General features: G+C 40.0%; 1 protein-coding gene across 41 annotated transcripts in view; it reads right to left on the bottom strand.

The window, feature by feature from the left end:
- The window catches only part of SORBS1 (sorbin and SH3 domain containing 1), a 1,860,906-nt gene that overhangs the window by 450,661 nt on the left and 1,394,310 nt on the right, over positions 1–15,935 (bottom strand). For all 41 annotated transcript variants that reach the window (XM_078643144.1, XM_078643174.1, XM_078643143.1 and 38 more), the window contains 2 exons: positions 10,402–10,431; positions 1,702–1,856 (listed from right to left, as the gene is read on the bottom strand). In XM_078643144.1, coding sequence (XP_078499270.1) covers positions 1,702–1,856; positions 10,402–10,431 — 185 coding nt within the window. The remainder of the gene's footprint in view (positions 1–1,701; positions 1,857–10,401; positions 10,432–15,935) is intronic.

The following is a 15,935-nucleotide window of genomic DNA, read 5'->3' as shown; positions in this document are numbered from 1 at the left end:
AGTGTGAAAAGCCTAAGGGAGAAAGACAGGTTCTTAACACTAGTGAGGAAATGCATGAGTCACAGGCCTTAGGGAGCGCAGGTACACAGAACTCACTCTGGGAAAAAGAAGAGGGTTAAATGAGGGCCATGATAAGCATTTCTCCTGTGACGGATTTCAGGAAATTCATGTGACACTGTAGATGTGTTGGTGGGTAAATCATGCCAATACATAGGAGATGATCACGATTATCTTTATCATTTGTATTTGTAAAGTGCGCAGTTATCCAAGGATATTGGGAAGGACAGAGAGGAAACGCAGAAGCTGAAAACTAACAGTGGAGGAATGCTTTCAGTTGTCGAAGGAAGGGAAAGTAGAGATAAGTACGAAAGGATTCCACTGGTTGACTGCTAGAGAAGCGAAAGAGTGACCGTCAGTGATGCTGCATGATATTTTAATGTGTGGCCTCCGTTTGGACTGACTGGAACAGAGGTCTGTTGAAGGAGTATGCAGTAATAAAGGGTCTTGACAACATGCTCCCCCTAACATACATGGCCATTAAGGCCCTCTCTACAAAAACCAAGCCCTCAACTGTTTGTTAGACCCATTAGATTGCAGACAGTGAATGTACTATCCAAAATAAGAGACTAAGTGTAGAAGATGATACTTTGATGCAGAAATATTGAGGACCTTAAAACACATTTGCCTACCCGCCAAAAATATATCACTAAAACTAGGGCCATCATCAACACGATATATACAGAAGCGTACTGTACCGCTCTTCCATCTTCCAGGTCATCAAGAACTGCATCAAAGCCATCCCGGATACTTCAAACATTCCACATAGAACTGCATTGTGATCAACCTCATCTTGCAGCAAACAGATATCTATAAACACACTGAGGATATTGTAGCATGCACAGCCAAGATGCCTTACAATACACCACATAACCTCCCCTCACCACTGAGGACTTGATCGCACTTCTTAACTCCCTCAGTGCAACACTCTCAAATGCAATATCATCCCATCCTCAATAGAGAAATCCATCAGCGGTTAAGCACTCACACCACTGCTAAATACAGTCAGTCCTAATCATTTCCTGCAAGAGGTATCTTACTCGTGATGTCGGTGTGATATACTCATGCATTTACAGCTGTTAGACACATTTACTCACTGGAACAATTCCTTGGAAATCACACCCATGTCCAGAATAGGGATTTGAATATTAAAGAGCTATCACAGAATGGAATAAATAAACTCAGTCCCCGACCTAGCATTTTATGCAGAAGAGTCTTTCTTAAACTACAAACAATGCTAAAATATGTGATAGAATAAAGGCTCGGAAGCAATATTAGAAAATAAGGTTTTAAAAAGCATAAAATTATCAAAGCAGAACTGGTGGATACTACACTTTAAAAGAATTCAGGAACACCTGGAGAAGCAACAGTGAGGGGCAATAGAATGAATAATTAATGTCCATGGGATCAATGTGTCCAAGGCAAGATGGATAGAGTAATGCTAGGCCTACTAGTCCTTAACTGCCAACAAATTTCTAAGTATATGTATGCTAACGGCTATCTAAATACATTGTTTTGACATTGGGCAAGACACACAAAACATTCAGAGAAAAATTATATGGGTATTTTCTTTCAAAGCATTTTTTATAACTTTATACAGGCAAGGATTAATTACAGTAAGTTTATTAGATGTTCCTAACTTACTCTTATTGGAATTCCAATGCCATCCACTGTCATATCATTCAGGTAATGTGGTGGTCTCGTAGCATTTCTTCTATCATCCTGTGACATTTTCTCACTCTGTAACTTGTCTGCATTGACTTTGTCTTGAACAGATGAGGAGGTGTCTAACGCAGGGTCTACAAATCAGTAGGAAAAAGTTAGCACATGATGCTATCACACAAAGAGGCTTTAGCCTATAAAACACACAACTAAAATATAATTCACTCTAATTTAGCCTTTGGTTGCATGACAATTCCAAGCACTGATGCCACAGATTTCTTAATTTGTACTATAAATTAAATATTTCTTAATAAATAAATAAATGTTAATTGGACTATTGTTGGCCAAGCATGTAGTTCCTTCTATCATTCCATATTTGACTGTTGCCTACTTAGACTACCCATTCTTGATACAATCCAGGTCTGTCTGTCGTGCCTGTCGGTCCGTTAGTCTATCTATCCAGCCATCCATCTTCCCTGGCTACGAATCTGATTGCTTACCTTGTGGTCTGTTTGCCATTCTATCTGTCTCTCTGCATACCTTTTCACTAGCTGCCTGTTAATATTTTACCTGCCAATCCGAAAAGCTGTGTAAGTGTGTCTGTTAGTTAATCTACTATAACTTGAAGACGCAAAGAGATACATCAAGTAAAACAGTGCACAAGTTATCGCAGAGCACTCTGAAAGAAAGGTTAAGAAAAATCAAATTGGTTTGAATCATCACAGAGGAACTGGCCTTTTAATCATGGTTCACCCTCAATCTAAGGGAGACAGGTCATTTTATACAGGCATGACTTTTAACAAAAACTTTACAAAGAAGTCTGCAGGCTACCAAATGTTGACCTCCATCGACTATATGTAAACATCACAGCAAAGCGTTTCACTTTAGATGTTCAGTTGACTGAGCATAAACTCACATTCACTGTGCAAAATCTGCAAATTTCCTGTTTTTCCAAGCTAAGAAAACATTTCCTCTAATTACTTTTTCTTAGCAATCCAATAGTGAATCTGGCATTGACTATTTAGTTTCTGATTCAAATATACATGGCCTCTCACTTATGTAATGTGAATTTAAGCAGTTTGTAAAGCGCTGATTACCTAGAGATGTCTTGGCACTAGCAGAGACTTGAGCACAACTGGATAGGCCATAGATTTAATTTTGTTATTAAAGATCCAAGTTTTTAGTTTCTTTCTAAAACCGAGCAAGGAGGGGGCAGCTCTGATATGGTGTTGCTGAAGATTCCAAATTTTGGTAGCCCAAAGGACAAGGCTGCAACCAGCCCACTTAGTCATCTTAAACCTAGGGACAACAACATTTTTACCCCCCAGAGAAAGCAAGTTTATAATGGGCTTGTACCACTTAAAGGATAGCCTCGAGAAAAGAGGCCAGTGTCACGGAGTGCCTTATAAACCAGACAAAGTGTCTTGAATTGTATACGGTTCCTGACTGTTAGATTGTGTAGCTCTTTAATGGCCTGAGAGATAGATTGAAACTTGGGAATACCCAGGAGAAGCCTGACAGCCGCATTTTCCACAGTCTGCAGTTTGTTCAAATATTGTTCTTGCAGACTCAAGTACAGACTGTTACATTGATCGATTTTTGACAAAACAAAAGTGGTAATCACTGTTTTTTTCATATTTTGAGGGATAAAACGAAGAACTTTCCTAATCATCTTCAAGGTATTAAGTGAAGATGAGATCCCTTAATTAATTGGGCTGGAATAGTTCAGCTTGTCATCAATCATGACTCCTAGGTTGTTTGCCTTTTTTACTGGTACTGGGAAAGCTCCCATCCCCTGTGGCCAGCAGGAAGGTACCCAAAACTGAGGATTATTCCCAAAGATAATCACCTCGGTCTTGACCGAGTAACATTTTCAGCAATGACTGCTCATCTAGCAGTTGACTGCACGCATACACTCATTGTAGGTCGCACCGAAGTTACAGGTATTGTTAGATGCCAATAACACAATTTGTGTGTCAGCAGCATAGGAGGCAAGAACAAAAATCCAAAAGAGAGAATCAATTATGCTAATTCTGTAAAGCAAAGATTGAATAGAGTGGGACTGAGCAGGGAACCTTGCAGGACCCCGCAAAAAAGGGAAAAAGGTTTTGAAGTAAAAGAGTCTAAAGCCACAGTTTGTTCACTTCCTTTGAGGAATGATTTCATTAAGGCCAGTGCCATAGTCCTTGTGGCAATGGTCTCAAAACGACTGATCAAAACAGAAAGATCAACTGTGTCAAAAGCGGCAGACAAGTCGAGGAAAATAAAAGTTGCAGTTCCTCCACTATCCAAAGCAGCTTTTATTTCCTCCTTGGCCTTGATCAAAGCCATCTCGCTCTTGTGTTGGGTCCAGAAGATGGTTTTCCTGGATAAAGGACTATAGTTGTTGACTCCTTATTTTTTTATACTATTTTTGCAGAAACTGCAAATGGGTCGATAGTTGGTTGGGTCATCAAGATTAAGGCTAGGTTTTATAAGAAGTGGATGTAAAGGAAAATGTCCAGTATCAAAGAGAGTTACAAATACCTGAAAGATTGTTAGCTATAGGTTCAGGGATCAATTTTATCACTGACGGTGGACCTGGATCTGTTGGTGATCCAAACATTTTAATGTGGATTATCTCCACCACCTAATCTGGTGTCACTGCAGCAAACTCGAGGAGAGTTGACTATTTGAAGTTGTTTTGATCATTTCTACCCTCCTCTGTTATCTTTGAATTTATAATGTTATTCCTGGGATTTCAGTTGCAGCAAACTCCAAAAACATGTTGTCGACCTTCTCCCTAAAGCAATGAATGAGTGAACAGCAAAAAGCTTGCCTCCTGTGTGCTCCTTTATTACCAGGGAGTTTGGTAAGTTTGGTATTTACCCGAAATAATTCTTTAGTGGATGTTTTGGCACTATGCATCTGCTGGGTATAGTAGGTCATTTTTTCCTACCTGAATATATTTTTTCAGTTAGTAAGAAAACTCGTGTGTATTTCTTTATCATGCTCATTGTATTGTGACCTCCATTTTCTTTCGAATTTTGTACTGTTTTTTTTTCCTGCCGAAGTGCCTCAGAAAACAAATGAGCTGAGGGTTTTTCCTGCCGGCAATGACTGACCTGAGAAGACAGTATTTAGCCAATTTGTGTACTCCGATGTGGGTAGTTCTGTGTCGTGAGAGAATCAAGGTTGTAAGCTGTTGAGTTAGATGCTTGCTATCGATTTTATTCCAAACCTGGTCGTTTGTTTCATCTCTGTGAATCAAATTAGATAGAGTTGTTTGTGGGGTATTCATTTCAAAGATGCAGGCAAAATGGTCAGACCAAGTGACGGACAAAGCATCTTTTATTTTAATGTGCAGGTTATTGGAAAAGATGCAGTCTAGTGTGTGACCTGCCAGATGCATGGGCTTGTGCGATAACTGTGAGAGGTTCAGGGCATTCATTGTCTCTATGAGTGCTGAGGTGTCCTTGTCTTCCGAGAGCTTGAGATGAAAATTAAAATCTCCTGAAATGGTGTTGTCATTTGCACAAGCCCTGGTTTCCATTTGCAAGCCGAAGATTTTTAAAACGCTACTTCTAGGGCCCGGAGGACGGTTGATAAGAAGACCTTTAAAAAATTGATTTTTAGTTATTTCAAAGCTAAAACACAGCGCTTCACACTGAGGATGAGCAGACCCAAATTTGGCTTTGATGAAGTCTTTCTAAATGATTCCTAACCCCCCTCCTCCTTTAAGCTGTCTATCCAGCCTGTGTATTGAATTGCCTACAGTTGTAGCTGCAATAAGGTCAGGGCTAGAGGATGCATTTGCCCAGGTTTCAGTTACGAAAGTCAAGTCAAAAAGATGACTATCATTAAACTCAGTCAATTCAAGGCAGAATTTAACTGCCGAACAGGCAATTAATGAGCACACATCGTAATGTGATCGCTAACAGTATGCGTATTGTCTAGTGAATCTACTGACAATGCTGGAAACCCCAATATGTATGGTGATTTATTTCAGTAACCTTCCTTTGCAATATTAAATAGACAACTAACAATACTGGTGCATTTATAGTGATTACCTATTCTCTGTCTGCTATTGTAACTTTTAACTTGTTGATTTTCCCAATCATCTATATGATACAACTGCAAATATATATATATATATATATATAAAAAATTCAAAGTTGCCCTTTCGGGAGATGCACTCGTAGGGCGGTTCAGCTGGCAACATACAAGCGCCTCCAGTCTGACAAGCACCTCCTTATGTTCTGACTACGAGTTTCGGGTTCACGCCCTTCTTCATGGGCAGTTGAAACAAAGAATGGCAAGAGATGATCACCAGTTACATCCCCTCAATTTAAAGACAAATTGCACTCAGGTGAGTATTTCCACAATGATTCCTGGGACTGGTAGTCGTATTTCACCCCACTTGGGCCCCTGCCACCAATTGCATTAAAAAACAGAGTTCTTATGGGTTCCATAAAGTGTTGACACAGTTGCGCATGGAAAATTAGCACAGCATCACCCCACTCCGCTGACAGTTGCCTCAATAAACAGCTACAAATCCACCAGGGTAATGTAGCGGTGCAGTGTCGTGGCCAGAGCTGGACCACTAAATACCAAAAATTCAAAGTTGCCCTTTCGTGACATGCACTCGTAGGGCGGCTCCGCTGGCAACGTACAAGCGTCTCCTGTGTGACACGTACCTCCTTAAGTTCTGCCTACTGGTTTCGGGCTCACCCCCTTCTTCATGGGCAGTTGAAACAAAGAATGGCAAGCGATCACCACCAGTTACATCCCCTCAATTTAATGACAAATTGCACTCAGGTGTGTATTTCCACAATGATTCCTGGGACTGGTAGTCATATTTCAAACCACGTGGGCCGCATCCATCGATTGGATTAAAAAACAGAGTTCTTAAAGGCTCCATAAAGTGTCCCACACAGTTGCGCCTGGAAAATTAGCCAAGGGTCACCCTACTCTGCTGACCACTGCCCTACAGGATACACATATATATCGGGAGTACTCCACCCACCGATTGCCGAAATTCCACAAGGACTGGAGCACGGACCATCAATTCAGTGCTGGTAAAATTCCTTTATTTTCCACTAACAAATAAGAGCCATTATACATTTCAGCCCGAGGGCCCCGGAGCACATGACGCGCTACACAGCCTCACTTTGCTTATTCTACCATTTTTTCGACCATTTCTGAATGTGACAAGTGCAACACATATAAGTAGTCATGGACATAGGGAAACTACTTAATGTTTACAGACATTGTACTCTTACTCATGCCACGTTTGGGAGCCAATCCGCCTTTCTTGGCGCAAATAAAGTCATGAGATACAATATTCTGCAATGTTGTTCAATCCTGGTATAAATACCATCAATCAAGTTGGAATCATCAAGCTTGAAAAAGCTATCTTCCTCTGCTCGAGTACATAGCTGTTGTTGATATTGTTAGTCCTAAATGACCATTAAAATCAAATTTTTGTGGTGGCGCACAACTGCTTAAAAATAATCACCTAGTTCATGTAAAATACATCTAGTGCAAAAGTTGTCAGGTACATTTCCCAGTAAACATCCTTATTGTAGACTACCTGACTACATAAAGTGCTACTGCAAATGCAATTTTATATCTTGAATTGTAAACATTAGTATTGTAAACTTCCTGACTACATAAAGACCCGGTGATGAAGTTTCAAAAGTGCATGTGCCGATTACACCAAAGTGAGAAAAAGCTAAAATAGTTTTAAAAACTGTGAATTAGATTGGGAGGGAGGCTCGGTTCGATATTTGATTTGGCTGGATACATGACCTGTATAAATACACTATATATATATATATATATATATATATATATATACAAGAGTTTGCCTGCTGTAGAAAACACCACATCGCTGGTAAGTATTCTGCCAAATTTGTTTATTGAAGGAAAGCAGCAGCATGTAAGCATATCAGTCCACCAAATTGTAGTCCAACCCGACGCGTTTCACCATTGCTTCTTCAGGGGCATCGGACTCGAGCATAGCGGCAGAATGAATTTAGGCGGGAGCTCCTTGTGTTCAAATACCGCGCCTCAGTGGGCGTGGCCTGCAAAGCACGGCCTGCTGGTACTTGGAGTGCCCACGTTAATCTCCAGTGAGTTCATCTGCCGCTATCTCAACCATAATGAAGAAATAAAATCCCAGTGGATCGTGGCATGAAGTACTGACACTGCCACGGCTGATAACACAAAAATAAACGGCACCAGTGTCCTTAAGCCGCTCCGCCGGTTGAAGGAACTGCAGGAGTGCAGGGACTGCACCAGGGCGTCTTCCGCACAGCTGACCTGCTGCAACTGGCCCTGCTTGGACCTGCAACTGGACATTCCTGAGTCCTGCTTGCCCCTGCTGGAGTGAGTTCTGATCCCCAAGCAGTACCTCTGCAGGCCTGTGCCCTTGGCTGGCATCAGTTCACATCCTCTAATGACATCCTGAAGTTTTAAACTCTGCACGTCAGACTCTGAGAAGGTAACTTATTCAGCAGAACTAACCTGGTCCCTGTATCGGGCCTGCACTCCATTGCATTTGGCCTGAACTTGTAATTTTGTCAAGCCCGATCAGATACCCCCAGTTAGCACTTTCTGCGTTTTGGTGCTTTTTTTACTTAAACCTTTACAATTGCATACCTCTGGATTGGATTTTTGTAATTGTGTCTCATTTTATCCTTTAGATTTTGCTCTACTGTCCTAAAATGGTGTGGAATATCTCCTGTTTACTACTACTGTTTGTGTGCTGCATAAATACTTAACATAATGCAGCTAAGTTAAGCCTGTTATTAAGATACCATTCAAACTGGTGACTTACTGACAATGTAAGTTACAAAAGAAATATCAACACATTTAAAGAAGACAGGGATTAATGACAGAATATATAGGATACCATTTATGAAGTCAAAGGCAATTAAATATTCCGTCGGCACAGAATATAATGAAGACACTGAAATACCTTTATAGAGAATATTTCAGTATAATGTCTCCGTCAAAATGAGAAGAGGTGTAAATGTGTGTGTGTAAAGTCAAAGACATCATCTGCACTTGTTCAAAACATAGAACTATAAAACTGAAAAAAATCTGATGCAATGTTTATAGACTCAGCAAAGTTGAATTAACAGCTGTTAATAAAGAGGAAATATGATGTGTGTGATCTTAATAGTAGAAATAAATGAAAATACTGAAGAATGTCTTTAGAAACGAAAATGCAGTTTTGATTGCATTGGTGAAAACGTAATTAAAATCGTATCTAACAAACACATTTGAAAAAAGATATTGTCAACGGGTTGCAGAGAAAGTAGATGTGTCATATAGAACACAATATGTCAACTGGAGAGAAATACACAACACTTTTCCTTTTGACACTGATAAATTGTTTTATCTGTTTTAACTTCATGGCTTAGTAATGTGCTCAATGTGATATCATTGGTAACCTGTGACTTCCTCATTAATGGCCTCAATCAGGTCACTGAAATGTCATCGACAAAGCATTGGATAGTAAGGGTTATATTGCTTTTTATGGTGAGAATTCGTCTGTTTGCATTTTGATGTGCCTAACATAACTTTACACTACTGTTTCCCAATTGCTGTGAGTAGGGAAGATGCATAATGCCAATTGTGTATTATGGTTTTATAATTCTTCTGGGGATCTCTGACCGGTTAAACCGCAAATTAGTTTGATATGTCACTGGAACCATGCAATGACATCAAAGTAGCTATTTGCAATATGCTTTTTATGAAATTCATAATTCTTGGCAATTATCACACTTGTAGATTATGACGCGTAATTCACAGTTATGACTTTTTTTTCTTGATAAGGCATTTTTGTTGCAATAAAACATAACTGCAACAACAACATTCTAGCTTAGAGCTGCCCAAGGTATGAAAAATACAGCAAGGAATATACACATAGTGTATTGTAGGTGATATTTGCAATGAAGCTCCAAATACATTGTACTATAATTGCTATAAGTACAAGGCCGCAACTGAGAGTAACATTTTGTAATATTCTGTGGCATTAATGCTTGGCGGAAAAAGATACACAATCTAACAACATCACATGCATTTTTGGGGCACATAAAAGTGATCTGCATGCATATAATCATAAAGCGCCAAATGATCAAGATATGAAGTTGAAGAATGATTAGTTGCACATGCATATACATGCATTTTCAAATAAGCACCAGTGATCTCGTGGTCCCCTTAGCAAACACTGCATTGAACGTAAAATACAACGCAAACTTTCTTTTTGGTTTATATCCCACTAACGTCGTGCTCAATGCAGGATTAATACCAACTAGGAATTATAATCTGGGTGTGGCAGTGTGACAATTCATTATTAGATCACTTTCAATGAATTAAATAAAGATGTGTCATTTTACAGAATGCTCTCCTACATGTAAGCATGGCATTGGAAATGCAATATGAGGCGGGCGGGCTCCTAGCATGCTGACAGACCATTAGGAGCCACAGAAATAACCTTGAGCACTTGTAATGATGGTCAAGAGAAATGCACTTCTTTGACTGCCTTTGTGAGGGGAACGCACCCAGGACGTCGGATTTCTTACGTCATTGCAGTCCTATCTGACAGTGTTTGCTAAAGGTATACCAGGAGACTACCACAATAAACCCCATACAAGCACAAGCAAACCCCGTGTAGCGACATCTACTCCATACCTGCCAGGCTATTAAGCCGTTTCTGCTGTTCTGCAGTGAGGAAGGCACAAATAAACAAGGCATAAATGGGTGAGACATACCGTGAGCGCTATTTCTCATGCATTGCAGCAGCAGGCGCTATACGGTGCCAATTCAGTGACCTTTCCAGTGAACACAAACCTGCTATTGTGAAAAAAAAGTCAGAAATAATGTAGACATCTCTCAAAGCAGCAATACCTTCACTAGTAGTCCGGAGTGCTTTGGTTTATTATTGGTGCCAACAAGTTGCTGACAGGTATCAATAAACAAAAGCATGCGAATCTCATGGCGTGAAAAGACGTCTCAGCGACTGCATGACTGAGAAATGCTGCCCCTTTGGGAATGGTCCCCTTTTAGAGTAAGAAACGCTGGCTTTGAAAACGGACAATGCTTAGTTGTTATACAACTAAAAAGCCGCTTACCATAAGCATACTCGTAGGACATGCGCACCACAGATAATGAACGGTATTGCTGCTTTTGAAACAGTGAATATTTATTAAGACATTGCCATCTGATTTGCTAAAATCTAAAGGTGAGGCATATGCATCACACAAGACGTATCTCAGAACACATAACTCTGGCACATACCAATCAGAAAATATAACTCTATCATAACGCACATTTGATTGCGTCTAGTAAATGACACATTTAATCGCAAAGTCCTTAACATAAAGGGTTATTTAGCTAAATGGACATTTACAACTATTAAAACACGATTAAAAATATTAGTTTTTTCCATTTTCAACTGATGCTTTCCTTAAAAAAATAGTTTAAGTAGGGCATGTTAAAAATGGTAAAAATAACCTCCTACCAAAACATTGGTCTACTGTAAGTAGTTGGAATCTTTTTTCGACCATAAACAAATATTCCTTATAAAAGTACAACAATTAAAAGTCAGGATTAGGTACATTCGTACTGGAACGATAACACCACTGGCCTTTGAATTTTAACCTTAATATTGAAAGGAAAGACTTAAATTCCATCATCTTAGCAGAAATAATCAGGAGCGAAATGACATATTTATTTATGACTATTATATTGCTTAAAGATTGCCATCTTGGCTTCATTCCTAGCAACAGGTGTAGTACCTTTAGAGAAGATGTGGTAATCTTCCGGTGGCACTTACCCATGTCTGAAAGAATACAACTCATCACTATCAAACATCCTAGCCTCATTCACATCCAAACATGCTGAAAGGGATTTGCTGATAATGTCCTCTACTGGTTTTTGCCCACCCCCAATCCAACTGCCACCAGCTCATCCAGATTGGCATCTCACTTTCCCAGAAGCTACCAGCCACCTGCAAAGTACCCCAGCGCTCCATCCTTTCAGCCATCACCTTCAACCTCTACATGGCGTCCCTCTGAATGCTTCTCGCTGACAGCAAGATTAAAATTCATCAGTAGGCCAATGACACATAGCTCTACATTAAAGTCTCCTCACATCTCCACCTTCAATGGCTCAGACATTGCTTCCACCTCATGCAAACCTGGACGTCCAGCACCTACCTGAAACTCAACCAACCAAAACTGAACTCCTTCTACCCAACAACACCAACAAACAACAACTGGTTAATTTTGGTTAAAATACATGAAGCTGGAAGATTTCACCCCGACTACGAACAAACGAGAAATCATTTGGTTTTGCCCCTGACAATGAACTATTCCTCAAGAAACACATATTAAAGACTACGAGGGCAAGTACCAGCCATCCCTTCCCCACTGAAAACAACTTCAAAACAGCCATCTGATCCCTTGTACTCTCAACCCTGGATGGGTCTAATGTCTTTCTCAGGTGCCTTCTAAATGTCACACTTGCCCCCTGAAATCCATTCTACATGCTGCAGCACACAAATTGAAGGGTTTGAAGAAGTTTGACCATCTCACCGTGCCGTCATGGAACTCTACTGGCTCCCTTTAAAGTCCTGCATCATCTTTTGGGATATCGCCTGCCAATACAATAGCTAAGACGGCAAGTGACTTTGATCTCACTTACCCAATTACTATTTTGGGATTTAGTCTCTGTTGCAGCTCTGTCTCCACAACAGAAGCTAAATGAAGAACTAGCACATGTCCCTTCCCCCCAAACAGCATCAGTTGCAATGATCTTCTCACTGGGTTACTTAGAAGGGCCACAAGGCTGACAAAGCTTGCTGTGTTTACTAGCTGCCTGACATTCTTGTGCTTTACATTTCACACAAGCGTCAGAAAAAGGCAAGCGTCTCGCCTACTAAAGTCATCTCATAGTCAGTGAGTAGGAGAGATTCTCAGTCTGTCATTAGAATTCCAGCTCATCTCAAAATGTGATGCTTCAAGCCAAGTGTCTCCAACAAATCGAACGTGAGCTACCAGTAGCTCACAGACGACCTCGATATAGCTCGTATTTTATAATTGTCTGTTAGCTAGTTTGAAAATATGCAGCTGCCCACCAGCTAAAGCAGCACTTTAAAAAAATCCACTCACTTTTTGAAACCTTGGTAGATGATGCAGGCTAACCTCTTCTGAAGACTCTTTCGTTACTATTATTTTGTTTGTGTTCCTTTTTTCTTTTTCCTCTTTCATTTCTTTTTCTCCTTATTTTGTGATTTCATTTCTCATAATTTTCTCACCAGCTCCTGCTTTCTCTCTTTCTTCCTCTTTCATTCCCTAATTATTTCTTCTATTATTGCAATATTTCTGCTTCTTTATTCCTCTCTCTTCCTCTGCTTTTTTCTGTTCTCACATTTCTTCCTCGGCTTTTCTAATTGGCTTTTTACTCTCCTTCCTGTTTGTTTTACTTACTTTCCTCCTTCATTCTCTCCCTTTAATCGTCTTTTTTATCTCCTTTCATTTTCTTTTTCCAACGCTTTCTTTTTTCTCCACATACTGTCTTTCTCTTCCTCTCTCCAATTCAGCTTTTCTCTCCTCTTTCTTGATTTCTCTCCTTCTTTCACTCCTTCTCTTTTGTTCTCTTCTTTCGCTGATTCTTTTTCTATTTTTCACATTTCCCTTTCTTTTCTTTTTCCTTTCTTTCTGTCTTCAGCATGTTTTTTCTTTTTCTTTCTTCCCCTCCCTTCTTTCCTTTCGATGTTTTTTCTGTCTTAGTCCCCTTTCTTTCTCTCATTGATCACCTTCTTTATTTCATTTTTGTCTGTATGATTTTTTTCTTTCCTTCTCTCTTTCCTATCATTCTTTCTATGAATTGTTTTCTAATTCTTTATTTTCTTCTTTCTTTGGAAACTATTTTCTTTTCCTTTCTCCCCTCTCAATATTTCTCTTTCTCTTGTCATCTCCTTCTTTCTCTCTCCCTTTCTCTCTTTGTCTCTTTCTCTCTCACATGTTTATCTCTGCTTTCTTTTTCTCTCACTCAAAAGCAAAGAGATACAAATGTTCCTCGGGGACCCCAGAGGTAAACACTTTGTGAAACAACTCATGATTTTAAATCTTCTTGATGACTGGGCAGGACTGGGGTACTTTAGTGGTAGTAATTACGTTACTTTGGTCTTGTGTACCCTTATAGAATCCAATATTATGCAGTAACTTAGGATAGTTTCAATGATTAAAAGTAGCTCTCCTTGTGGAAAGATTGGAGACCACTGCCAAGCAATCAGGTCCGGGTGGTGCAAGGGGATGCTTCAAAGGCTTCCTGCCAGTGGTAGACAATTCACACAGAACTTTGGAAAATAACCGAAAAGATCACCACACCAACATGTAAGAATCTGGTTTACACAGGATCTTACTCAAGCTCCACTGATCAGTGGCAATTTAATCGAGTGAGGTGCTCTTCCAGGATAATAAACAAATATGTGTCCTGAAGTAGGAGTCCCTGATGGTATGCAAATGGGGGCCTTCCATCCAGAGTCTGCAGATGAATCAAGGTACTTGGAGTAGATAATTCCAAACCTCAAGCTTTCTTTGATCTGAAAAGTACAACCCAGCCTTTGATCAAACCCTTAAGGCAACCCTTTTGGGAGTCATGGAGAAAGTAAACAAAATGTGACATTTTGTAGTCAAATAATATTCTTTGATGTATGTCATATACCGGCTTCCAAGGACCTCCATCAGTGGAGACTCCAGATGGACCAGGAAATCTAGGACTGGTGAGAAAACAGGAATCCTACTAGATAAAGTGTTTTACTCCCTATGTGCAAATGTGCATATTGTAAAAATGCAAATGCAGTCACTCAAAGTGACATTAATCAGAGGCTTAAGTAGACTGCCCCATTGTCCCATGCTTAATGCTGTAGTGGGCAGAAGCAAAATGTGAATGACACAACAAGAGACCAATGGGTTAAGAGAGGTCGCTGAAAGCTCCTTTAAGTAAGTTTATTACGCATATTATTTTAGTAATATCATAATGTTGGCATGTATGCTGAAGCACAGAAACAGGGAAATCCCTGAGTGGTCCTGTAAGCAATTTAATTTCCTTCAACAGAAAGACGGTCAAACCTTGACTTTTAGGAACACCCTCATATTAAACAATACAGGCAAGCCAGCAAGGTAGAAGAGTTAAGAACCACAGAGGACTGCCAATAAAGTAAAGTGTAGTGCTTCATCAAGTATAAATCTAGCTGACAAGTCAGTCATAATTTGGAAGTCAGTCTATATTAAAGGCTTTAACTTGGAGGAAATCTAGCTGCAATCAACCACTTTAAATGCATAGCCATGAAAATGCAAGAGGGTGTACTGAGTGTCATGTGGAGTTTACTCGGGGAGGACAGCTAATGGTCAGAATCCACGTAGGAACTGCATTTCCAGGACAATTAGGTCCATGGTTTGGGGAGAAAAGAAGAGGGCAATACATACAAGCTATTTGTTAATCAGACATTGACCGATATGAACACACAGTGATGGTGTAGCTATGCTGAAGAGGGATCCAAGAAAATGTTAACCGGATAAGTAAAGGATATCACCGGCATTATCCCTCTTGCCAATTTGGAAGAAGAGTGCTTTATACCCTTCCTTACATGCCCAAACATGACAACAAGGGAATATGAAACCATATACTTGGCCAAGCTATTCAAGTAGATCCTCACAGCTCGAACCACATCCAAAGGACGAATCAAAGGATCCAAGTTATTACTGTCAATTTTTAGAACAGGGGAGAAAATCTCTTGATTCATATGGAAATTCAAATTCGTCTTGGGGTCAAACTTTGGATCTAAAGAAAAGAAAGACCTATACGGTCCTCAAAGACCTTTAAGTAAGGGTGTTGACAGCCACAGGGCCCTAACTCAGCTGACCTAGCCCTGGTGATGGCTACCAGTAAGAAGGATTTATAGGTGAGGATCTTGTCTGATCTTGTTTCTAAGGGCTCAAACAGGGTCTACTGTAAAGAAGCCAAGGCTCAAGATAAAACTTAGGAGGGGATAGGGCTGCATGTCTTGGGCATCAAAAGTTTAGACTCCCATGAATGGATTTATAACTACAGACTCAACTGGGGAAAGTTAATTCAAAGGAGACCTAAATGCTCGAATTCAAACCCCCTCTAATGTAAGGGTGGCTACAGACAGCCCCTTATTAAAGCCCTCCTGCAAA

The sequence above is a fragment of the Lissotriton helveticus genome, chromosome 5_1 (assembly GCF_964261635.1).
Source record: "Lissotriton helveticus chromosome 5_1, aLisHel1.1, whole genome shotgun sequence".
NCBI lineage: Eukaryota > Metazoa > Chordata > Amphibia > Caudata > Salamandridae > Lissotriton > Lissotriton helveticus.
The sequence above is the reverse complement of the archived record's forward strand: the minus strand, read 5'-3'. Positions and strand labels throughout refer to the sequence as shown.